This window comes from Chanodichthys erythropterus, chromosome 22, assembly GCF_024489055.1.
Source record: "Chanodichthys erythropterus isolate Z2021 chromosome 22, ASM2448905v1, whole genome shotgun sequence".
Taxonomy (NCBI): Eukaryota; Metazoa; Chordata; class Actinopteri; order Cypriniformes; family Xenocyprididae; genus Chanodichthys; species Chanodichthys erythropterus.
Window position 1 is genome coordinate 14035703 of NC_090242.1, and position 26653 is coordinate 14062355.

Consider the following 26653-nt stretch of genomic DNA (forward strand, 5'->3'; position numbering starts at 1 on the left):
CCAATCGTTTCATGTCTTAGGACATCAGTGTGTCGTCACGAGCCGCAGGGTTTAATTGGGATTTGTCTGTGCATGTTTTTTCGACTCTTATTGTTCGAGTTCCCATTCACTCGCATTATACGACTGACAGACCACAACGGTTGCAGTTAAAGCAGAACTAAGTAACTTTTTTTACCTTCATTAATAGTTACGATGGTTAATTGACTTGTAGTGGTGTGTTTGAGGCATGCACTAACCCCCTCTAGCACGTCATCGCCAGAAAACAGCACTTGCAAGTTGAGCTGCGCCGACCCGACACAATCTCGCCTCATGTTCACGACAAAATGATTTACGGTAATTCAAAAACAATGTATATATTATGACGTTATAAGACAATTTCTAAAATGACCCACCTCCATCGAGATTTCTTGTACTGTGTTTGCAAAACTACTAGGCTGGTGAGCGTTGTAGTCGTTGTAGTCCAGAGCTGCGCTTGGAGTATTTACAACAGTGTGATTCACTGAAGGAACCTGTAGGGGGAGCTTCACAAATCTTACTGAGTTCTGCTTTAAAAATCATCATTTGTGTTATACTGAAGAAACAATGTCACCTACATCTTGGATGCCCTGGGGGTAAGCAGATAAACATCAAATTTTCATTTTTGGGTGAACTATCCCTTTAAATATTCTACTGAACTCCAACTTTTAAATGGTAGTGTACATGGATATGTAACTGTATGTGGATGTGAACTGATTACTCAGAGAGTACCATAGGAAAGACACATTGAGAAGGACACATTTCAGTGATTCTGCCCTGATGTTTGCTCACTTCTCTTGTCTGTTTCAGACTCGCCGTCACCCAGTCCTATCCCAACACTGTACAGACAGGACGTGGGAGTGGCAGAGTGGCCAGAGCGGGCTGAAACACATCCATTTGCTGCTGAGGAAGACTCAGAGCTGGGCTACATGGATGATCCGTACCATGAAGAGCCCTACGAGGAGCTGCTTACCCCAGAGTTCATCACCTCTGAGAGGGACACGCTGTGGATGGTAGAGGTGCTGGAGACTATATCTATCTATCCATCCATCCATCGTTCTATCTATTCATTGTGCATCATTCTCCATTTACCATTTTTTCCATTCATAAAACCATTATTTTATGTTTCAATAAAATATAATTTATTCTTTTTCATTCTATCATTTATCACTTTATCATTCTGTTCTTTCATGTATTATTCCTGTTGTTTGTTGTATTCTATCTGTCTATTGTTCTGCTGTGTGAATATTATTTGTCCATATATGAATGTATTTTTAATTTCTTCTTCACTGTATCTCATAGTTGAGTGAACATGCGTCTGTTTTGTCTCAGGGAAGAGAAGAGCACCCAGAACCCCATGAGATGGTGGAGTGTGAGCTGTGTAACACTCTCACCCTGCAGTTCAACAACCACATGAAGCGTCACCACCCGGGTTGCGGTCAGAGTGCCGGTCGCCGTGGTTACCGCAGCAACGGGGCCTACGTGGACGGCTGGTTTGGAGGCGAATGCGGATCAGGAAGCCCATACTACCTCCTGTGCAGTGCATGCAGGGAAAAGTATCTTGCCTCCAACCTGGGCGTTATGAACTCCAAACAGGATAGGTGAAGATGAGGAAATTATGAGTATGTTGTAGGCATCTACCTTTTCTGTATAGCAACCCAGATGTTTTTTGTTTTTTTTTTTCAGGGCAAGAGGTTTGGCATCTGATCTGATTGGTCAGTTGGATGGTACATCAGAAGGTATTTGTGTGGTTATTTTTCTGTTCAAAATGAACCCAGTTTTTAAGCTTTCGAATGATATCTAATTTATGATGATTACAAAAAATATTTGATATAAAAAAAAGGCAATAAATAAAAACGGCGCCAAGCGTCCTGCTAGCGGGTCGGTGAGAGTTAAGGGGTTAAACTACTGTATACCAGGGGTGTCATGCCTTGAATTAATGTGTAATGATTTGAATGTTTGTGTGTGTGTTAGATGAGTGGGATCCAGGTAACCAGGAAGACTCAGACTCGGACCGGCTTACAGGTTTGGAGGACTTTGGGATTCTTCTGAGACCTTTGGGTTTGAGTGAGAAGAAGCCCGTGCCCGACCCCATCCCCTTCATGGAACACGACCCTCTAGGAGCTCTGGTCAGTGGCTTGGTCAGTGGCGACAACAATCTGCTTTACAAAGGTAATATTTTCATATTCAACAGCTATGTTTAATATTGTCCAAGACATTCCCAAAATCACAGTGAAATGCAGCACATTGTTGTTTATTTATTGTGTGTAGGTATTGTTAGCACCGAGCTGAAGAGCTCCTCGGTTCCTCTGAGTCTAGGAGAGCAGGCAGCATCCCTTCGGGAGCCCCAGGAGAGACTGTTGGCTCTGAGGAGAGTCACTTCCACAGCTCAGATCCTGCTGGCCTACAGTATGGTGATGAGAGCTCTCTCACAGACCTCCTCCAGGTAACAACCGCTCGCACATCTCCGCCTGACTTCCCTGCAGAATATCATCTGCTCTGTGAACTCCTTCACAGCGAATCTGACATGTCATATGAAAATATCACATTGTTCTCTGTAATTAACTTCACAATGAATCCGAAATACTGTGATGATTCTTTTTCCGATTGTTTCTTCCCCTCAGACTTTCCTTCCTAAAAAAAAAAACTAACTAACCATAAAGATAATACAGAAAATTCAAAATCAAACTTTTGCTATAGTTTTATTATATTTTATTATATTTTCAACTACCAATATAGTACTTTCAGCATTATTTAACCCTCAGGGGTCTGAGGATTTTTGGGACCCTGGAGAAGTTTTGACATGCCCTGACATTTGTTCTTTTTTCAGTTGTTCATAAACATATTAATGGAAAAAGTGTCATTACACTGTATTCAGCACAAACTAGACTACAATAATATGTGAGGAACATGTATGTACATGTTTGTATTTTTGAAGGAATAATGTTTATGCGTGGTTATTGAAAAAACTTTTCCTAACAACGCCCCTTAGCTGTTATGAATTCACTGTAAACCACAGCTTCTTGGGGCTTATTGCTTTATTACCCCACAATTGTAAATATTTTTCACACAAATACAAATGACTATTACAATCTGTTGATTTCTGGTGTTCTATTAAAATTATTCTTTTATTGATCAAAAACTAAAAACAACAACAACAAAACAACTCACAGACCATTACAGAAAATAATCAACATCATATGGATAGAACCCAGCCCCCGCCCTTCATTTTTTCTTTTTCAGTAATCTGTTTTTTGGATGTACATAACAATTAGGGCTGTAACGATATGCGATATGAAACCGAAATCGCGATACGCAGGTCCACGAACCTGTATCGCGATGTGAGAAGGCAGAATCGCGACACACCCCTTCCAACTCCCAGAGTTATCCTTCCTGTCCAGATCCAATGCTACCACATTTTTAAATTACTATAAGTATTAGGGGTGTAACGATTTATCGTAGATGGTGTGTCTCAATCAGCTCTCTAGTTCAGTAAGTGTTTCGGGCACACATTGAATCTTGCAAGCAGGTTTAAACGTTTCTCATGTCAGTCTCTTGCATGGTCGCGTGAGAAAAGTCGTGGCTTTCTTTCACCGCAGTGCACAGCAACAGCTGTGCTCACAGAAAAGCAAAAGACGCTTGCGATGCTTTGCTTTAAGTTCTGTGGCGCCGTTCACATATTGCGTCTTTTCCGCGTGCAAGTCAGTTATTATTTTCAAATGTAGCCGCACGGCAGGCGCGCTCATAATGGGATCGACGCGGTCGCGACGCGCATGCAATTCTCAACTTCTCAGAATGCCGCAAGCGCACCGCAGGTCGTGTGACAAGAATCAACCGATCAGCTATGGCCTTTACAAAACATCAAAAGCTCAGCCGAACAGCTGATCATAGCTGTACATGGTGGTTTTTATATCTTATCTCCATCAATATATCTCGTAGTAAAACTAATGCAAGGGCTAGAAATCATTTATCCTTTGCAGAAACATCCTGATCCTCTTGGAGAGCTCAGTTCATGGTTGCATAGCAACGACCGACGCCACGGGAGCGCAAGCGCTTTGGAAAGAAGGAGAAGCGGTGCGGCCGCGCGTTCCACGCGTTTTTAGACGCGATATGTGAACGGCCCCTATTCATAATTCTAAGTTCATGTTAAGTTTAACATTTTTTTTCAGTGACAGACAGCCCTATTCAACTGTTAATTTGAATACAGAAGGTTTTTATTAAAATTTTATATTTATTTATTTTATTGAAATGTGATCTTGTATGTACAACAAGGAAAATTATTGAAATTTGTTAATGTTTTTTTAATAAATCTTGTTTGAATTTCAGTTTCATTTTGTTCAAAATATCGTGATACGTATCATATCGTGAACTCCGTATCGAGATACGTATCGTGACCTGAGCGTATCGTTACACCCCTAATAACAATACGAAACACATTATCTGTTGCTACTTCCATTACATCACAGCATAGTCTGTTTTTATATACATATGTATATACACAGTGTTATTGTACATTACGATGTACATTATGAACTGTCTCTCAAAGCTCCCTCTGTCCCTGTGTGTTTCAGTAGTTCAGTGTGTAATCAGTCCAGTGTTCTGGAAGCTCTGGGTCTGGCTGACATCCGTATCCTGGTGCGACTGATGTGTCTGGCAGCAGGGGGGCGTGTCCACACAGGCGTGGACCAGCAGGGGGTGGGGCGTGGCTCTGTGAGCGATCACACAGGCTCCGCCTTTCTGTCCTTCCTCAGCTCAGCGATCGGCAGTTTAGTGTCCCACAGTCCTGCTGCCTACAGAGAGTTAGTAGACATCTGCACTCAGGTACACACACTCTCTCTCCTTCCTCTCAACTCCTCTGCTAATGTTTCTCACCTCATTATCCTTGCTATGCTCTTCATCATTCTCTCCGTTAAGCTCATTTAATCATCCTGTCTTCCTCCTAATCATGCTGTCTCACCTGCATGTCCTTCCTCTCAGGATCTCATGGCAGCAGCTACAGGGATGAACATCAGTGCTATCACTGATCCGCAGCAGAGAATGAGGCAAAGCTCCGCCCTGAAGGGGGCACTGCAGGAGCCGAGAGAACTGACCCCACCCACTTTCCTGGTCACACAGAGTCTGGTGTCCCTCCTGACAGAGAAAGGTGTCCGATACCGTTACAAAGTGGAAAGAAGCGAATCCGCTGAATCAAAGGGTAAAAAAAATGTTTAGACTCAAACATGTACATATATTTTATTAGGGATGGGACAATAAATCGATTCTCGATACAATGAATGCCATTCTGCTGTTAAAAACTAAGCTCAGAATTGATTCAAGAGAGAATCGCGATACATTCGGAAAATATCAGAATCGATTCAGAATCATTGTATCACAAATCGAGAATTGATTTATTGTCCCAGCCTTATGTTTTATGATTTTAATTCGTTTTTTAATATTATATTTTATGATTTTATGATTTTTTTTTTTTTTTTTTTTTTTTTTGTATTTCATCTTTCATAAGTGTTTAGACCAGGGATTCCCAAACTTATTGTCAGCCAAACCCCTCAAACCTAAAATGATTAATCGAACAATTGACATTTTAAGTTAATATTTCAATAATATAACACATTTGCATATTTAAGGTCTTTTGATTGTGGTAAATATCCACGTCATGCACAAAAGTATTTACTAAAATATAAAATACTAATACAATATTTATTTTAATAAATTAATGATTTTTTTTTTTTATTAAGTGATTTTAATTTAATTATTTTGAATAATTTATTTTACATTTTGATTATTTAATTATTATTTCATCATGGAAATACTGCAGGTATGAGGATATTTTAATTTTATATTTTATTACATTTTAAGTTAAAATTTCAGTAATCTAATAAAACATTCACACACTTTTCATAACACTTTAATGGAAATCCTGTATGTATCAGGAATTTTTTTTTTTTTTTCTTAAACTGTTTATTGAAGTGAATTACATTTTTATTATTACATTTTAAGTTAAAATTTCAGTAATTTAATTAAACATTCACACACTTTTCATAAGTCCCACTGTCATTGAAATCCTGTAAGTATCAGGATTTATTTATTTATTTATTTATTTTTCTTAAACTGTTTATTGAAGTATCAGGGATATGTAACATTATGAATGCCAGGACTGGAAAAGTCATAATAAGGAAAGTTCTATAGTAAATTTAAATATTTTATTTCTAAAATATGTCATTGGTTAGAAAGTGTTCCTTGAGAATGCAATCTCTACCAAAATAAATAAATAAACCAAGAAATTAATTTCCAGTAATCATGAATTGATGAAAAACTCATGAACAGTGGTCCAAAGTTTTGGGAACCCTGCTGGTTTTGATTCTAATGACTCATTTATCTACCCATATATCAATTTTAATTACCAATAAAAGATTTGCTATTAATTTATCCTAATTAATGCCACATGTCATTGGACAGAAGGAGGAAGCTCTCCACCCTCAGGTCTGCCTCTCTCTCAGGCGGGAGTGCGGGTCGGACCATTGGAGCTGGCTAATGCGCTCGCTGCCTGTGCCCTGTCGGCCAGGCTGACCAGCAGACATCGCCAGTGGGCGGCACAACAGCTGGTCCAGGCCCTGGCAGTTTCTGAGAAAGACAACACTGGCAGACCCCAGACATACAGTGACATGGCCGGAGATCTGCGCAAGTGCCCCATAAGGAAGCTGGAAGGACATCAGAACAGGGTAAAGAGGACGTAGATACAACACTTAAAGAAACATGCTAGATCTCCTGTATGAATTTAACTATATATTTGGGGTCAAATAAGGTTTTTTCTTAAATAAATACTGCTTTTATTCAGCAAGGATGTATTAAAATGATCAAAATACTAGTATTTCAATAATATTAGTAATATAAATACTTATATAAAAAGAGTTTCTAATTGGCTGTTGTGTTTGTAGGTGAGCAGCTGCAGCTGGAATGCAGAACAAGGTCTGTTGGCCACCGGCTCACAGGACGGAACCGTTCGTCTGTGGGCCATAACGCCAAACACAACAGAGCTGCAGCACACACACACCTGCAGCGTCAGGTGAGACAGGCTCCTTGCTTTTCGTCTCTTTGATTAGGACAGGGAGAAATCCAAATGTTTCATAGGTCTGATGGGAAATTCTTTTTCTGTAGAATGAGATGGAAATGGATGCTTTGGGCTCTGACAGCTCTGTGTTTGTGTGTGTCTTCCCTGCAGTGAGGATGCTCAGAGCTCAGATGGGTCGATGGGATCTCATCTGCTGTCCGCCGTATTGTGGAGCGCAGGGGGAACTCTTCTGGCCGCCTTCCAGAACAAACTCATCAACATCTGGACTGTCAATGGTCAGACCAGCATCCCACTGTCACATTTCCACACACACAGTTACAGTGCTACTGCTGCCAAGTCTTATGTGTAATCCCACAGGTGTAATGTACTTTATAGTTGACTGTAATAGTATGAAGACACTATGAATGCGAAATTATCTCTATTGCTGGTCTTATTGTGCACAATACATCAGTGCATATTATTCTAAAGAAAAAAAAAAGTTACCCATAATCTAGCATCAGAATAACTTTCTTTGACTCTGAAACAACCTTTTTGCTGATGTAACCAGTGTTATTTTAGTATTATTTAAATACCATTATCGTATTTATTAATATTTTGAATTATTTAATTAATACGTTTTTGTTTTAGTAATTTTAGTACTTCAACCTTACTTCAAACTTATTTCAGTTATTTGCCAGGACAATATTTCTAATTGCCTTTTAGGTTTAAAGGGGTGTTTTATTATTTCACTTTTTTAATTTTAGTTTGTGTGTAATGTTGCTGTGTAATATTTAAGAAAAATATATTATATTTCTATACAAATATTTACATTTATATATAATTTAAATAAAAAAAAAAATATATATTTATATATTTATACATACATGCTTATATTTCTGTGTGTGTATACATTTATATTTATATATACATAATAATTAGACACAAAACAAACATATATTACGTAAACACAGACTCTTATTTTGTACACGATAACCACGGTTATCGTTGAACAGCCCTAATCTGAATATGTCCTGGACAAATTGGTTGTAGTACAAACACCTTTATTTGGTTTCCTGTAGGTACTCAGGCACACATAGAGGCTCAGTCGTCCTGGGTCACGGCGCTTTCGTGGGTACAGACCTCCACTCCATTCCTCAGTCAGGAAGCCTGTAGTCAGGTTAACCCTCCTGAGAGTCTGCTGGTGGGCCGGCTGGATGGCTCCCTCTCCTGGCTGGAGGTCACAGAGCACTTGAAGGTGGAGAAAACCGAGCTCACTCACTGCCACAGGAAGGAAGGTTGGTGGCATTAAAAAGTGCTGAAGATCTCTATTTTAATTTGATTCCTTCTGTGGTGAATGAACTGTGTTTTTCCTTCTTCTGTTCAGCACCTCAGTGTCTGGCCTGGTACAGTGTTGACAAACCCTTTGCTGTGGGATATCCTGATGGCAAAATTCTCCTTGCAACAGCAGAGAGCTATGAAACCGACCCACCCATTCTGCTAACAGCATTTCCTGTGAGTAAGAAGTCATCAAAACACACACGCTGCGTCCGAAATCACATACTGTCTGATTAGGTACTGCATTTGAATAGGGCTGTGATGGTGGCAATTTTATGCAGAAATGCACAGTGCAGAAATTATGCTTTAAATGTGATTCAAACTTTAAAAGTGAATTAAAATTTAAACTTATCTGCAGTCTTTAAAAATGGAAACCAAAAGAAATTACACAAAATTTTGAAAGTAAGCCAAGTTTAATCTTTAATTATATTGTATATCCGACGAGCAGGACAGAGTCCATCTCTTTTCTAATATCTTTGTTTTCTCCCAAATTTCCAAAGCAACTGACACTTTGATGTCATGCTCTTCATTTGTTGGCACAGCCCTTCATTCATAAAAAAGTGTGTCCTTTATAGTATGCATATGGGTAGTATGAATGAAATTTGGACATACTATTTTGTCACTGTCACATGACCTACAGAATCAGTTGTGTTGCTTCACTTCCATTCATAAATCCTCTCCCTCGGCCTCATGGGATGGTAAAGTATCCACTGAATTTGCGCTCCAGAATCTCATTCAGGTACTTTTCACCGTTTTTCAAATATTATGTATTTGGACGTACTACTCTGTTGGCCTACTGTTATAAATAAAAATACACACACACACACATATATATATATATATATATATATATATATATATATATATATATATATAAGCAACATAATGGTTTTACACTTCAATAATAATAGAAAATGTTTTTTTAGCACCAAATCAGCATATTAAAATGATTTCTGAAGGATCATGTGACACTGAAGACTGGAGTAATGATGCTGAAAATTCAGCTTTGCATCACAGAAATAAATTACATTTTAAAATATATTAATTTAGAAAACAGCCATTTTAAATTGTAATAATATTTCACAATTTTACTGTTTTTACTATATTTTGATCATATAAATGCACATAAGAAAGCTTTCAAAAACATTTAAGAATCTTTTGAACCATAGTTTATTTCATCACAAAAATAAATGTTATTTATTAAATAAAATGCTACATAAGGACTTTTTTTAATAAACAATTCAAATGAACTGATTTAATAAAAATAACTCTGAACAGCTTAGACAGATTTGGGATACACTGTGTGAAACCCAACATATACTTTTACACAAATAAACCCATATTTTTTGAGAGTGACACACTTTTTTTTTTTTTTTTTTTCCTTTTTTCAGGAGAGTGTGAGTGCACTCAGGTGGGACCCTACAGGACATCTGCTGCTGTCTGTTGGCCGCTCCGAGGTGGTGAAGATCTGGGGTCGTGCCAGCGGCGCGTGGGTCACTCTCCACTCTCTGTTCCACACGGGCATTGTCAACACGGCCGAGTGGTGCCCTCTGCCTGGGAGAGGGGCGGAGCCTCGTCTTATGATGGCAGTGTGAGTGTGGCATGCGTTTAATAATCATTAAAGGATTAGTTCACTTTAAAATGAAAATGACCTCAAGCTTTACTCATCCTCAAGCCATCCTTTCTGATGAACACAGTCAGAGTTGTATGAATAAATGTCCTGATGCATCCGAACTTTATAATGGCAGTGAATGGAACCAACGAGTATGAAGCTCAAGAAAGTGCTTCCATCCATCATAAACGGACTCCACATGGCTCTGTTGGGTTAATAAAGGCCTTCTGAAGCGAAGCGTTTGTGTAAGAAAAATGTCCATATTTAACAAGTTATAAAGTAAAATATCTAGCTTCCGCCAGAACGCCTTCCATATTCAACGTAGGACGTAGTATAAGTGTTTTGAACTACGAGAGTTTTACACTTTCTACGCAAGTTGAATACAGAAGGCAAATGCACTTTCTTGAGCTTCATACTCGTTGGTTGAAAGAAGAAAGTCATATACACCTAGGATGGCTTGAGGATGAGTAAAGCTTGGGCTAATTTTCATTTTAAAGTGAACTAATCCTTTAAAGCAAACTTATATGTTCAGAAGTAGTGCACAATAACATATTCCCATCCATTTCAATATTTAGCAACTTGCTGGTGGAATTGATTAAACATTACAGTTTACAATAAAAAATGATACATGCATGGATTAATTGTTTATAATAAGATCTCTAAAATGCATTTTGAAAATAGGTTTAAGGTCCAAAAGCACAACCTAAAGGTCTTAGAGAGGGTGGAAAATAGAGGAAAATGTCTAAAATTAAATTACGACAGCTTTGGTGGATGAAACATAGACTAACATTACAAGTAGACTTAAAAAGTGCTACAAAAGTGTATAATATGGCACTTTTATTATTTCATCACACCATTTACTTGAAGAATGGGTTACAGATATCTCAGAGGAGCTTTTTGAGTGCTTTAAATCAGTACTTCATGAAGTGTTTTTAGGATATATAGACATTTAGCTGTCATGTTGATACAAAAGGATGCACAGGTGTATAATCCATCATCCAAGTGTTCAGATTTTCCTTTCTTCATTTCCTCAGTGGATGTCAAAATGGCCTCCTGTATGTGTGGACGCTTCCTCAAGGGGGCACTAATGTTTCAGTGCCCAATTTCCTCACCCCGTCTACCACCCAAGACAAGAGCAGTGCCATCAAGGTCAGAATTATATATTTATCTTTTTTTAGGGGGGAGATAATTTACCTGGAATAAATTAAGCTTTCTTATTTATTAGCTGTTTAACCTCACTTTTTAATTCACTTTCACTCTGTTAGATTAAATGTGTTGCTAACAGAGTTTTTTGGAGTTTGTTAGCACAGTTTAAGGAAGCTGTGTGTGTGTTTCAGCGGGGTAATGCTAAATGTGTGTTCCGACTGAGCGGGCACATTACCGCGGTAAAGACGCTGTCATTTTGCCCCAGTGGACTTGCCCTGGTGTCTGGAGGAATCGGAGGGGTGCTCAACATCTGGTCTCTCAGGGTGAGTCAAATGCTTCTTATTGGTGTGTCTTTTATTAGCTTTACAATACTCCTGTTTTTAAATGTAAACTCCTCCCCTCTGTTCTAGGATGGTTCAATCCTGCAGACTGTGGTTACAGGAATGGGCTCTGTGGTTTGTACCACCTGGATACCACACGTAGGAGTGACTGCTTGTTCTGGAAGATCAAAGGTACCAAATATTTTCTGAATATTTAAATCAGAAATTAAATTAACATATAATTTAAAATAAAAAATGTTTAGGTAATGTTTAATTCTTGTACCCATCTGTTTCTCCCATCTCAGGATGTTTTGCTCGTTCGCTGTACCCCAGACTGGATTTCTCAGAATCACATTCTGGCCTCCTGCCGTTCAGTTCTACGCAGTCAGGGCATTCTGGGATTGAATCGTGCTCCCTGCATGGCTGTCTTTCTTGAGCGCCTTCCCACACTGCTTCAGGAGCAGTACAGCTATGAGAAGGTACATACGCTTTCTCATCAAAACTGAAAATTCAAAATTCACTACGTGTCCATTTAATGAGGTATATTTTTCTGTCTTCATGTTATGGCCAATAACTGATAAATTGCTTATATTATGATATTATGTATAAATCTATGGTACTCTGTGGAGAAAATTTAATATTGGCAAATTACTATTTTATTTATTCAAAATACAAATTAAAATACATATCAGCCAATAAATGTCCAATATTCTCTATAAATAAAATAAAATAAAATTACTTACAAGATATTTACAAAATATAGTCACATACAAAATAAAAAAAATGCCTGAAAATGAAAAAGAAAAACACTTTAAAAAAATGGGAAATGGAAATAAAAGAAAATGTCAGTAGTTATGATGATACTAGACAAGATGCAAAGGTTTTATATGCAAACGAGTGAGGTTCTAGAACGTGTTGTGAGAATTGTTTTGTAGTTTTCTGATATTCTGAATGTAGATTTAAAGGTGCCATCGAACGTTTTTTTACAAGATGTAATATAATATGTGTTTGTGAAGTTTCAACTCAAAATACCCCATAGATTTTTTTTTATTAATTTTTTTAACTGCCTATTTTGGGGCATCATTAGAAATGCGGCGATTCAGGGTTGCGGTCCCTTTAAATCACACGCACAGTGCATAAACAAAGTTTACACAGCTAATATAACCCTCAAAATGGATCTTTACAAAGTGTTCGTCATGCATGCGGCATGTATGCGCCGGATTATGTGAGTATTGTATACTGTTATATTGTTTACATTTGAGGCTGTGCTCCGTGGCTAACGGCTAATGCTACACTGTTGGAGAGATTTATAAAGAATGAAGATGTGTTTATGAATTATACAGACTGCAAGTGTTTAACCCTCTGGAGTCTGAGGCTGATTTGGGGCCTGGAGAAGTTTTGACATGCTCTGACATTTGTGCTTTTTTCAGTTGTTCATAAACATATTAATGGAAAAAGTGTCATTACACTGTATTCAGCACAAACTAGGCTACAATAATATGTGAGGAACATGTATGTACATGTTTGTGTTTTTGAAGGAATAACATTTATGCGTGGTTGTTGAAAAAACAAAAAACTTAAGTCACTGAAATAAGGCCAAAAAAAGTATAATAAATCTGTGTTCATAAGACTTTAGGGTATTGGAGGTTGTAGACTAGAGTTTTTGCTTCAAAATTATGTAAAAATTATGCTGCCTACTCCTTCATATAAAACAATATATTGATTTAGTTTTTGTAAGACACTTTTTGCCAAGAAACCTAGTATGCGAGGAGGCGTGAATCACCACTGAAAATGGGCCATTCTCACCTGAGAAGACAAAAGACTTGGATAGTAATGAGCTGAAATTACTTGCATATTAATGAGGCATTTCAGTCAGGTAGGCTGTGAAAAAAAACCTTCTGTGATGTCTCAAGCTCATCATGATATATGAAACATACAGAAAAATATTATTACAATATAAAGTAATGGTTTTATATTATACTTTAAAATATAATGTATTTCTGTGATGCAAAGAGTCTGAATATAGGCTTTTAGTTTAAAAGCATGCACATTTGGAGAAATATTGGATTCTCATATGCTTATGTCAATTTTCTATACAGAGGAGTTATATTAACTTAATATTCATTGTCATTACTATGAGCGCTGGTGTTTTCAATTCATCCTTGAAGTCGGAGGGCGCTCTGTGTATTTTAGTCCACAAATTCATCTAAAAGAAGAAGAGGCTATTCCATGAATGGAGTTTCCAATACATACTGCAGCCGGAGGGCGCTAAAGAAACAAAAACTCATCTAAACTTCATCTGTAGAAGACAAGTAAACAGGAAGTAACTGCATGTCTTCTAGAGATCGCTAACCATGACTTTTACATCCAGATAAACACTTTTCAAGACAATAAATACACGATTGAGATGATGAATGCATGTATTGACTGAATTTGCGTCTGAATAGCGCTGGCTCCGTGGGCGTGGCCGCATTAGCAGATAATGAGCTGAATCACGGACTTCTGACATGGCTCTCTTTTCATACAGATTACATAAACAAAGAAGGTTTGTTTTCGATTTGACTTACATGATTTAAAACCTGACATCTTAACGTTTTTTTAGACATAAGTGTAATTTTTTTGTCATTAGTATTCACTAAGTTACAGTTCATTTTCTGAGAACTATCAGATTGGAGTTCGTTCAGAGGGAGACGAGAGATCACGCATCATGTTAGTTTTCTTTATTTTACAAAAAGCACAACATTCTGTTTTTACTCTGAGTGTACACAAATGAAAGAAGATATTCCACAGATTAAAATGGTGTATAACTCTTAATTGTATGTGCAACATTGACGGAGTATTTTGAGTCTCTTTCACACTGATAAGAAAAAAACCACGGTGGTATCGCCGGCGATACCGTCAGACCTCAGAGTGTTAATAATGAAAATAGCGACGGCTCTTGTCTCCGTGAATACAGTAAAAAACGATGGTAACTTTAACCACATTTAACAGTACATTAGCAACATGCTAACAAAACATTTAGAAAGAGTTTACAAATATCACTAAAAATTTTATGATATCATGGATCATGTCAGTTATTATCGCTCCATTTGCCATTTTTTGCTATTGTTCTTGCTTGCTTACCTAGTCTGATGATTCAGCTGTGCACATCCAGACGTCCTGCCCTTGTCTAATGCCTTGAACATGAGCTGGCATATGCAAATATTGGGGGCGTATATATTAATGATCCCGACTGTTACGTAACAGTCACTGTGTGTTCACACCGCCGGCGGTGAGAGCGTCAAAGTGACGCTAGTCATTCATTTTCAATGAGAGCCGGCGGCGAGCTCCGGCGAGAGCGGCGCGGCGCGTCTTGGACGGTGAGAGCGTCGAGGAGAGTTGAAATCAGGTTAACTTTATGGTAATGAGCTATGACGCGGTTCGGCGGCAACCAATTAGAATGTAGAGGTCCTCGCTTGAGAGGCTTCCGATTGGTTGACGCGACTTGTCATTTACTTTGGCTCTGCTTTGACCCTCCCGTCGGCGGCGGTTTGAACGAACAGTACAGCGTTGTTGGCAGGGCGGCCAAGGCGACTGTTGACGCTCTCGCCGGCGCAGGTGTGAACGCACGGTCAGTGTTATGTTGAGATTCGCCTGTTCTTCGGAGGTGCTTTAAAGAAATGAGATTTATATAAGAAGGAGGAAACAATGAGAGTTTGAGACTCACTGTATGTCATTTCCATGTACTGAACTCTTGTTATTTAACTATGCTGAGATAAATTCAGTTTTTAAGCATTTTATGTATGTTTAAGTATAGTAGCTCTTCTTGTGGGCTGACACTGTTACATTTGTTTTTGTCCATTGAAATTAATTTGCAGGGCCTTTATGGGTAGATTTAGATCACAAAATATGCTCGTAAAACAGGGAAATCTGTAATCATGTGTACTTTGTGATGAAATGAGATGACACAGCAACTCTAAACTCTTAAAGTTTTCTAGAACACTATAGAAATAACATAACTGTATTCAATACATTAGAATAACTGCCACAAACATATTTGCCTTAATTCTGACCCAGTCTGAATCTGAGTTTCTGCTGAGGCTGTTTGTTCTGCTGGCACATTGACTCTTTGCCCAGTTCTGCCGCAGAGTTTCACTTAACAGCCTCTATTAACGGCTCATTATTGTCCTTGGTTAAATTGCAGTCCTGTGAGGAGAGACCAGAGTCGCTCATTTCACACTGCAGCTTCTGCTCTGATAAATGAACCGCAGCTCTCTGGGTCAACATCATCTCAGTACCACCTATTTTTGCTTCATTGGAGCTTTTTAAACAGCTCAAGTACATTAAATATTCCTCTTGATGTCAGTAAAGTTATGTTGAATGAAGACATCACAGATAGATCGGATATTCAAAAACAGCTCTGTAACAACCATCAAAGAAACTTTCCATGAAGCTTTTAGCTTTCAGTCCAAATGTTAGGAATGTTCATGTCTTTTATGTTCAAAAAAACTGTTTATTTGATCAAAACGTACAGTTATTATGACATAAAATAACTTTTATTCAAAATAAAAAAATATATATACAAAAATAAAAGTAGGCCTATTTTTTTAAAAGAAATTAATACTTGTATTCAACAAGAACACAATAAATTGATCAAATATTACACTAATGACAATGATGATGTCACAAAAGATTTCTATTTCAACTGAATGCTGTTCTTTTAAACAATAATTAATAATTGAGCACCAATAAAAATTGAGCACAAAATCAGCATTTTAGAATGATTTCTGAAGGATCATGAAGGATCAAACTTCTTCTTCTTCTTCTATGTAATGATGCTGAAAATTCAGCTTTGCCATCACAGGAATAAAATATATATTATAGAGAACAGTTATTATAATGATTATAATATTTCACAGTTCTATTCTATTTTTGTTCAAATAAATTCAGCCATGAGAGACTTCTTTCAAAAACGTAATAATTCCAAACTTTTAACACGTAGTGTATGTAATGCATTATATAGATATTCTCAGTGCATTATAGATATTATGTTACATCATATCCCTTCATCTGGTCTTGCTCCTCAGAGTCACGTGATGGCGGGTGATCAGTTGACCCACAGCGCATTTCTTCAAAGTCTGGCCACACTGGCCGTGGGTCTCTTTTTGGATCAATTACTGTGCCGTCAACCCAGACCTCCTCACCACAGCGGGACAGGGCCGGATCAGGACGGGGCCCCTGGATCCTTCTGCCCCTCAGAGTGGAACTGGCTTTCCACATATTCAACCACAGTGAAGAGCGCAGAGGCGTTTGCTCGCGGCACGCCCTTTCCAGAAGCCTTCATTGCACCCGAGTTCCATTATTCTGGAGCCACGGAGTACACCAAACCTCTGGTAAGAAGCAAAATGAAGTTAATCCTTGTCAAATCTGTAATTTAGGTAAATCAGATATTTAAAGGAACAATATTCTATACTGTTTTGCACGACAAACAGTCATAAATTACTTATTCATGACCATTTTTGACCATTACACTGACCCTTGGAATATTAAAGGTACACTATGTAACTTTTTTTTGTTCAGAATTTATATAATGACCAAGTACATCATGAATCCATCTTCCAAACCATTTTTGTCTAATCCTGAATTACGTACGCCTATAATAAAGATTTATATCCAGACTATTTTTACTGTGTGTATGTATGTATATAGATATATATATATATATATATATATATATATATACATATATATATATATATATATATATACATATATACATATATACATATATATACATATATACATATATACATATATATATACATATATATATATATATATATATATATATATATATATATATATATATATATATATATATATATATATATATATATATATATATATATATATATATATATATACATATACATATATATATATATATATATATATATATATATATATATATATAAAATAGTCTGGATATAAATGCATATTTACAGTGCATATTTCCTCTTAAAGGTTATTTTGATATGAGAATATATGCAGTGTCTTTTGTTCTCTTTATAGGACAACAGTAAATGGAGCTTCATGATGGATGAACAACTCATGTCCTGGGCGACCAGCAGACCTGAAGTAAGTCTGTGTGTTCCTGAACGTGTGTGAGCTTTAGCAGATATGTTAAAGTGTGCGTTAAGACATCCGGATCTTCCTTGATCTTCCTCATTCGTCTCTGTCAGTATAGTCTTTGTGTTCAGCATTGTTCTTTCAGGCAGTTTTTTATCGCTTTTCACGTGTTTTTGTTCATTCATCTTTTATGAATGACCTCACACAAACGCTACCAGCTAGCTACACACACAACCTGGCTGTCTCTACATAAAACTCCTTTCGTCCTCATTTAAAGCATATCTCATTTTTTTTATTTCTACAGCTTGCTGAATTGGCTGTTTAATGGACATGGTCTTATTTCGCATCAGTACATTGAGATTGCATTCAGAGAATAATGCTTTTGTAATTTGTTGTGTATAAAAGAAATATTGTTATGATTTTAAAGTTCCCCTATTATGCTTTTCTGATATTACCTTTCATTTAGTGTGTAATATAGCAGTTTGTGAAGGTAAAAGGTCTGCAAAGTTTCAAAGATCAAAGTTCAAGACAAATGGAGTTATTTTCTCCCAAAAGAAAAAAACATTTCTGAAATGCCTGAAACGAGTCATCAGTAGTTTCAGTAGGAGTCATCTATGTAGGTTTGGAACAAATTTGCATAATGCCAGCCTAAGGTCTTCATTAGCTGCCCATGAACAGTGTCAGCTTGGAGCCCCCCTCAAACACTGTAGCTGTTGCTGAGACCTGCAGAGAAGATACATTTTTCTGCGGTAAATCCGACGTCATCGTTACTGTTCTTATCACTGTGTATCAAGTGCTAAGGAAGCCTACACAGCTGAAATTCAGATATGGTAATGGCCGTTTCATTTCTGACACACACTGTAAGCAGTAGACCAATCATAACAGACTGGTCCATCTGACCAATCAGAGCAGAGCAGGCTCTTGGAAAGGATGGGTTTAGAGAGACCAAACTGATTCAGAGGCTGTGAGATATGTGAGATGATGCTTCAATGTATATTATGAGAAAATTAAACTGTTCTTTGACCTTGTATGCATGTGTTGGAAATCTCAGAAGCATAGACCAGGAGACTTTGGGATCTCTTGAAGCAGAAGTTACTCTTTATTGAGAAACACGCTGTGCGTCGCTGTGGTCATCCAAAATCTAAACTAAAGCAGTGACTTGGTAGTTCATATACATTCAAGGGGGAGGGATACATAGAGTAGAGGTGTGGACAATCTAAACAAAGGATGCAAATGCAGTACAGGAATCAGATCATTGCTTACATTTCCTAGCCATGATCTAATCAGCATAACTGTGTCATTCAAATGCATAGGTGCTAATCCAATCAGTCTGGCAGTATCACCTATACCTTTACATTATCATAGAGACAAAAGCACTGCTGTATCTTGAGCTTGTCCTGCCAAATGGTCAGGATGTAGGATCTGCAGATTTTAAACAGATTCTTAAATTTGTAATTCCACAGTTCCCCCTTTGAGAGTTCTAATAACTCTCACATAATACAAATTTAAACCTTCTTAAATCCCTTCTATAACATATGTTTGTTAACATAAGTTCCATCTTCCAGTCATGCAACTTGTAACAGTTACAGGCACATACATCTTATTCTGTGTCGTGTCCAACATTTACATAAGTGTTGTTCTTTAACTTGAGTATACTGTTGACACATATACAACGCAGGGTGGTAACATGTTGTATTAACTACATGATGACACAGAAAAACCATGTAGCATAAGCGTGGAAGTCCTAAAAGTCCATGGTGCCTGAATAGCTGTGGAGTCTGTTCCCTGTAGAGTCCATTTCCATGTTTGTCCCAAGATGATTCTTTGTCGTTGTGCAACTCCGAGTTGCTCAGATGACTCCGTCATCATGAAGGTTGTTCATGGTTATCTGAGGTGATGCTTTACACCAGGTGCTGCTTGAGACGTCATGGCATATACACATACCTGCACACAAGAAAACAAAGAAAAAGCAGACCAGCAGTATTCATGCATAGACTTTAGTACGTTACACCTCTGATGATCCTATAGTTTTTCTGTCTAACTCTGATCAACATAAACTTCTAGTGATCGTATAGTGGTTTTGTTCTTCTTTTTCTTAACCTAGTCTTAATCAATTTGACACCTATAGACCAGTAAGGTGGGGATAAACTGAGAGAGGGGGAAACCTATGAGGAAGTCTTCACCACAGGGTTTAGCCCCCGAGGCCTTATGCACTTCGGTTCTTCCCTGGGCTCCTCACTGGTCTGTGTGTCCTATTCTCTCCCTGTAGTTAGTTTCCAAATTTAAGGTGCTACATCTCCATCTTCCATTGAAACATCAGTCATAGCAGACATCATACCCCATTGAGGATGGACAAGTGAATGGAGTGTGCTGTAGCATAACATTTAAGGCTGTGAGTGTACTTAACCTGTGTCCCCAAATGGTGGAAGTGATAGTCAACTTTCTTTTGTTCAGAATGAGTCTTTAAGCTTTCTTGTAAATGACTGGGGAAATTAAGCACTCACAGCCCAAACGGTTAGCATGTCAGCAAGCTGCTGCTCCAAGAGTTTGGAGAAGAGGGGAGGGGCAGTTTCAATGTAGCAAGTAGACTGAGTAGGAGCTGAGTAAAGCTGTTAATTTCTTTTAATGTCTTTTTGTTTTTCCTACACTCTTTCATCCAATGTCCAGGTTTACCACAGTAATGACATCTGCCTTCTCTCTTAGGACATTTACGTTTCTGTCGATTCTCTGTGTTGACCTTAAAGGATGCTGCTGCAATCTTTACTCTTGTCTTGACATCTGAGTCTCTTTCCCAAATAGCTAACCTATCCAAGTTGTTTTGCAGGGTTCCATTGGACCATGTGAGGTCTAAGAAAGGCAATGCATTTCTGTATTCTGATGAAAGCCCATCAAACCACATGCGGACCAGTGGTCCATTATCCTCTAACACCTTCTCTGGAGTGTCAACTATTCCACTGTATGCTGCCGCTGACTGACAAAATCTTTCAGTGTACTCACTTACAGTTTCATCCTTCTGTACACAACTAGTGATCTTTGACAAGTCTACCTTTGGTCCAACAAGGTTCTGTAACACTCTCAGAACTCCTTCTCTCAATTCGCCTTTACTGGAATGCTGAAACTCAGAATTATTTACAGCACTTTCAAAATCATTGAATTCTGACTCTTTCAGGATTTGTGACATTAGCTGTGTGACTTCAGCTAGGGACATATCGTAGAGCCGCATCTTTTTTGGACAATTCTCTCCTAAACTCAGAAAAATTTCTATGCACTGATGGCAAATTCTCAGCAATTCTTTCTATGTCTTCAGGACCTATAGAGGTACTGACTGCTTGTAACTGCAGTATGGGGGTTACAGATGGAACTGTGTCAACCCCTTTTGCCCTACTCTGAGCCTTTTGTCTCGCTCCACACACTTCAACTGCATTTATATCTTTATCCATGAATCCAGTATTGCTATTGCCCTCTAGTCTACAGAAAGACTGTAAGTCAGGATAGCTTTCATCTGACTGTTGGTCTTTTGAGTCACATTTGGTTGAGGCTTTGTTAAGGACCAACTTCTGAGTGAGACGAGACACTCTAGTGTGCAACTGTTTGTTCTGCTCTTCTAACTTAGCAATATGTTGGATTTGTTCTTGTGCAATGGATAGAGTAAATTCTTTGTGGCAGCAGATAATGCCCTTCATATTTTTCTTCTGAATACAAGCACCAAGTACCTTTTTGCATTCTTCAATGGACCAAACTTTTTCTGGATGAATCCCAAATTTCTTTGTCAAATCCAATCTGACTGACTCAGTCACTATTGAGTCCATGTGTTTTCCTAACACTGATTTGAACTCACTATCTGTCCATAAAGGAGTAGCTAGTCCGCCTTTCTCAGTTGTTGGAATAAGTCTAACGTTCTTTCTCAACATTGTGTAATGTCTTTCTGGTACAACAATACACTTCAACACTTCCCTGACAGAGCAGAGGTTAACCTAGTTAATACACATCGTAATGTATTCAACCTTCTCTGACGAGCAGAGTTGAAACAACTTGCTACCACACTTTAACAGTTATAACCTTCCCTGAATTAACAGAGGATGAACCTTCTTCTCTAGCAAAGTAGAGGATGGCTATTCTGTTAACACACCACCTTCCCTGATAAAACAGAGGACAACACAAATTATTAGCACATTACACTAATTCTTCCCTGCCTGAACAGAGGATACCTAATTATTAGCATGTGATGCTAAACTTCCCTGCCTAAACAGAGGATAAACTTCATCTCTAAAAGAACATTTTTAGAGGATAACTTAGTTAACCAAACCCTACAGCTGTCTGTTAACTCTTCTCTGACGGCGCAGAGGATAACAACTGGTCTTAATGGTTCTTCTGGATAGAGTATCACTCACCAACCCTTGGGTGTACAGGAAAATTCAGCCTGGATCTTCTTTTGGATCAGATCTCTGTTGTGCTTGAAGTTCCAATCTGGATTGAGGTGAGAAGCTCTATCCGGGTCACGGCACCAAAACTGTTGGAAATCTCAGAAGCATAGACCAGGAGACTTTGGGATCTCTTGAAGCAGAAGTTACTCTTTATTGAGAAACACGCTGTGCGTCGCTGTGGTCATCCAAAATCTAAACTAAAGCAGTGACTTGGTAGTTCATATACATTCAAGGGGGAGGGATACATAGAGTAGAGGTGTGGACAATCTAAACAAAGGATGCAAATGCAGTACAGGAATCAGATCATTGCTTACATTTCCTAGCCATGATCTAATCAGCATAACTGTGTCATTCAAATGCATAGGTGCTAATCCAATCAGTCTGGCAGTATCACCTATACCTTTACATTATCATAGAGACAAAAGCACTGCTGTATCTTGAGCTTGTCCTGCCAAATGGTCAGGATGTAGGATCTGCAGATTTTAAACAGATTCTTAAATTTGTAATTCCACACATGTAAACCTATTGTAGGTTTAAAATGGCATAATAGGGGCATATTAAACATATTTTAATGTAATAAAATTGTGTTTGTGTTTTTACAGGACTGGCAGCAGGGTGGTAAAAGTGAGGTGTACCTGTGGGGTAACGGACGTCATGGGCAGCTGGCAGATGCTGGAACCAGTGCATCTGTGCCCACCCTTGCGCCCTCCCTCTCTCAGACTCAGCAGGTAGAGTGCCAACATAAAATGCATGCAAAAGTTGCCATGTTCATTTAAAGGATTAGTTCACTTTCAAATTAAAATTTCCTGCTAATTTACTCATCCCCATGTCATCCAAGATGTTCATGTCTTTTTTTCTTCAGTCGAAAAGAAATTAAGGTTTTTGATGAAAACATTCCAGGATTATTCTCCTTACAGTGGATTTCAACTGACTCCAAACGGTTGTAGGTCAAAATTAAATTAAAAACAAAATATATTAAAATTAAATTAAATTTTTAAAAAATTAAACATCTTGAAATAGCTCTCTTCTTCTTCTTCTCCTCCTCCAATAGAATTCCTGCAGTGTAGACGCTACTAAGTTTATTACTGCCCTCCACAGGTCAAAGTTTGAACTAAATTGTCATATCCAATATGCTAGTGCAAGAATATTACAATTAGTTCAAACTTTGACCTGTGGAGGGCAGTAATACACTTAGCAGTGTCTACACTGCCGGAATTCTAATAGAGAAGAAGAAGAAGAGAGCTAGTTCAAGACTAGCGTTTATGGTTAAAACGTGTATATTTTATTTATTTATTTTTTGGGAAAATGACAGATCGTTTCGCTAGATAAAACCCTTACTCCTCGTCTGGGATCACATAGAGCCCTTTGAAGCTGCACTGAAACTGTAATTTTGACCTTCAACCGTTTGGAGTCAGTTAAAGTCCCCTATAAGGAGAAAAATCCTGGAATGTTTTCATCAAAAACCTTCATTTCTTTTTGACTGAAGAAAGAAAGACATAAATATCTTGGGTGACATGAGGGTGAGTAAATTATCAGGAAATTTTAATTTGAAAGTGAACTAATCCTTTAAAGAAAGAGTTATCCTCTCCATTTAAACTGCGCACACACTTAACGATTGTAAGGCCGATTATGAACGTAAATTGATATTTATGACTGATCGCGCTCAAACGCATCCAGTCAGAGCCAGTTGCGTTCAGTCCGCAATTACAGTCTGTGTTCAAATTCCATGTGTGAGTATATAAATTGGCTCCAGTCGAAGGAAACAATCGGTATGTGTGTTCAGTTCAGTCTTAGAATGTTTCAGCTAATCGTTAGGTGTGTCCCCGGCTTTATTTCTGATGTGTGTTTCTTTCAGGTTGTGTGCGGTCAGAACTGCACATTCCTGGTTCAGGCTAACGGTACAGTTCTGGCTGTAGGGGAGGGCAGTTATGGGCGACTCGGACAGGGTAACTCAGACGACCTCTACACCCCAACTATCATCTCAGCTTTGCAAGGTAATGCATATCACAGCAAACTGATGACTGGTTCATGTCACATATGCAGCCAATGAGCTTGCTGCTCACAACATTTAAATAGCTGGTTAACATTCACAAATATATATAAATAAATATATTTTTTTCCCTAATAGGTTATGTAGTGACTCAGCTAGTGACCTCATATGGGTCAGATGGACACTCACTGGCTCTCACTGAGACTGGAGAGGTGTTCAGCTGGGGTGATGGGGATTATGGGAAACTCGGCCACGGGAACAGCGAACGGCAAAGGCGACCCAAACAGATCGAGGCTCTGCAGGGAGAGGAGGTTGTGCAGGTATAAGAAAATTTCTGTCCAAAATAATCACCAAAACCATCACATGATCAGCTTTCATTTGAACATGCTTTTCCCTTCTCAGCTGGCATGTGGGTTCAAACACTCAGCTGTCGTCACATCAGACGGAAAACTCTTCACCTTTGGTAGTGGAGATTCTGGACGCTTGGGTCAAAGGTCAACTTCGAACAAGATGGTCCCGGAGAGGGTTACAGCACTAGATGGATGCCACATTGGACAGGTGCTACTTTGCCTTGGTTTGACTTTGATGCTAATATGATCTTTTGCCAATGCTTGATGAGCGTAGATGACCTTTCCTCTTGTGTTTAGGTGTCATGTGGTATCAATCATACTTTGGTCCTGTCATCAGACGGCCTGACCGTTTGGGCCTTCGGAGACGGTGATTATGGTAAACTGGGTATCGGGCCATGCACAGTGAAGTGCTACCCACAGGTACTGTCATACTAATCTTCTCACTGGCTAAAATACCTTAAAAGTTTGGGTTTGGTAAGATTTGGTTAGATATTTTTTGAAAGAAGTCCAAAGCTGCATTTATTTGATCAAAATACTAATGTATTGTAATTTATTCCTGTGATGAAAAACAAAACAAAAAATCAGTATCATTACAGTCTTCAGTGTCACATGATCCTTTGGAAATCATTCCGATATGCTGATTTGATGCTGCTGATCTAGTTATCGCTAATGTTGAAAATGGTTGTGCCGCTTAATATTTTGGAAACTGTGATATATTTTTGTTAGGATTCTTTGATGAATACACAGTTCAAAATAACAGCATTTACTTGAAGTAGATATCTTTTAAATGCCCTTATGGTCATTTTTGATCAATTTAATGCATCTGTGCCAAATAAAAGTATTACAGGTGCCATCAAATGTTTTTTTACAAGATGTAATATAAGTCTAAGGTGTCCCCTGAATGTTTCTGTGAAGTTTCAGCTCAAAATACCCCATAGATTTTTTTAAATTAATTTTTTAACTGACTATTTTGGGGCATAATTAGAAATGCGCCGATTCAGGCTGCAGCCCCTTTAATTGCTTGCGCTCTCCGCCCATGGAGCTCGCGCTTGCCTTAAAGAGCATAAACAAAGTACACAGCTAATATAACCCTCAAAATGGATCCATTACAAAGTGTTCATCATGCATGCTGCATGCATACATCGGATTATGTGAGTATTGTATTTATTTGGATGTTTACATTTGATTCTGAATGAGTTTGATAGTGCTCTGTGGCTAACGGCTAATGCTACACTGTTGGAGAGATTTATAAAGAATTTAGTTGTGTTTATGAATTATACAGACTGCAAGTGTTTAAAAATGAAAATAGCGACGGCTCTTGTCTCCGTGAATAGAGTAAGAAATGATGGTAACTTTAACCACATTTAACAGTACATTAGCAACATGTTGACGAAACATTTAGAAAGACAATTTATATCACTAAAAATATCATGTAATCATGGATCATGTCAGTTCTTATTGCTCCATCTGCCATTTTTCACTATTGTTCTTGCTTGCTTACCTAGTCTGATGATTCAGCTGTGCACATCCAGACGTCCTGCCCTTGTGTAATGCCTTGAACATGAGCTGGCATATGCAAATATTGGGGGCGTACATATTAATGATCCCGACTGTTACGTAACAGACGGTGTTATGTTGAGATTCGCCTGTTCTTCTGAGGTCTTTTAAACAAATGAGATTTATATAAGAAGGAGGAAACAATTGAGTTTGAGACTCACTGTATGACTGTATCACTCTTGTTATTCAACTATGCCAAGATAAATTAAATTTTTAATTCTAGGGCACCTTTAAATTTTTAAAAGAAAATCTTACTGACCCCAAAATTTTGAACAGTAGTGTATGTCTTTTGTCCATTGGCTGATTGTCCTGTGTTTCTATTGTTTGACAGAAAGTGGAGGCTCTTTGCAATAAAGGAGTCAAAAAGGTTGGATGCGGAACGCATTTCTCAGTGGTTCTGGCCAAAGATGGGCATGTCTACACATTCGGCCAAGGTAGACCCTTAAGGAATCATCATCAAAATGTGTTTGTGTGTCAATGTGGCATCATTTAAATTTTTTAAATGAGATGTCTGAACGGACAGCCCTGATTGTGTGTTATATTTTCACAGAGCGTCTGATAGGCCTGCCGGAAGCCATGCTGAAGAATCACAACCGTCCACAGATCATTCCTGCTTTGGAGGGCGTGTTTATTGAGGACATCGCTGTGGGCTGCGAGCACATCCTTGCTTTATCCAACACTGGAGATGTGTATGCATGGGGCTGCAACTGTGAGGCCCAGGTAAAGTCAGCTGAAATAGCGCACTGACCCT

General features: G+C 38.2%; 1 protein-coding gene across 12 annotated transcripts in view; it reads left to right on the forward strand.

Moving 5' to 3' along the window:
- LOC137012022 (probable E3 ubiquitin-protein ligase HERC1) overlaps nt 1-26653 on the forward strand; it is an 88102-nt gene that overhangs the window by 50597 nt on the left and 10852 nt on the right. For 10 of the 12 annotated variants that reach the window (XM_067374965.1, XM_067374969.1, XM_067374967.1 and 7 more), the window contains 26 exons: nt 826-1034; nt 1348-1616; nt 1702-1754; nt 1990-2187; nt 2287-2461; nt 4587-4836; nt 4993-5209; nt 6469-6731; nt 6948-7075; nt 7232-7356; nt 8140-8355; nt 8445-8572; nt 9787-9986; nt 11042-11156; nt 11345-11476; nt 11564-11665; nt 11779-11952; nt 16540-16845; nt 17525-17590; nt 22608-22733; nt 23861-23999; nt 24134-24315; nt 24398-24553; nt 24643-24765; nt 26234-26336; nt 26453-26622. In XM_067374965.1, the coding sequence (XP_067231066.1) occupies nt 826-1034; nt 1348-1616; nt 1702-1754; nt 1990-2187; nt 2287-2461; nt 4587-4836; nt 4993-5209; nt 6469-6731; nt 6948-7075; nt 7232-7356; nt 8140-8355; nt 8445-8572; nt 9787-9986; nt 11042-11156; nt 11345-11476; nt 11564-11665; nt 11779-11952; nt 16540-16845; nt 17525-17590; nt 22608-22733; nt 23861-23999; nt 24134-24315; nt 24398-24553; nt 24643-24765; nt 26234-26336; nt 26453-26622 (4325 nt within the window). The remainder of the gene's footprint in view (nt 1-825; nt 1035-1347; nt 1617-1701; nt 1755-1989; nt 2188-2286; nt 2462-4586; nt 4837-4992; nt 5210-6468; nt 6732-6947; nt 7076-7231; nt 7357-8139; nt 8356-8444; nt 8573-9786; nt 9987-11041; nt 11157-11344; nt 11477-11563; nt 11666-11778; nt 11953-16539; nt 16846-17524; nt 17591-22607; nt 22734-23860; nt 24000-24133; nt 24316-24397; nt 24554-24642; nt 24766-26233; nt 26337-26452; nt 26623-26653) is intronic. The other 2 variants (XM_067374961.1, XM_067374966.1) reach the window with 1 other exon arrangement.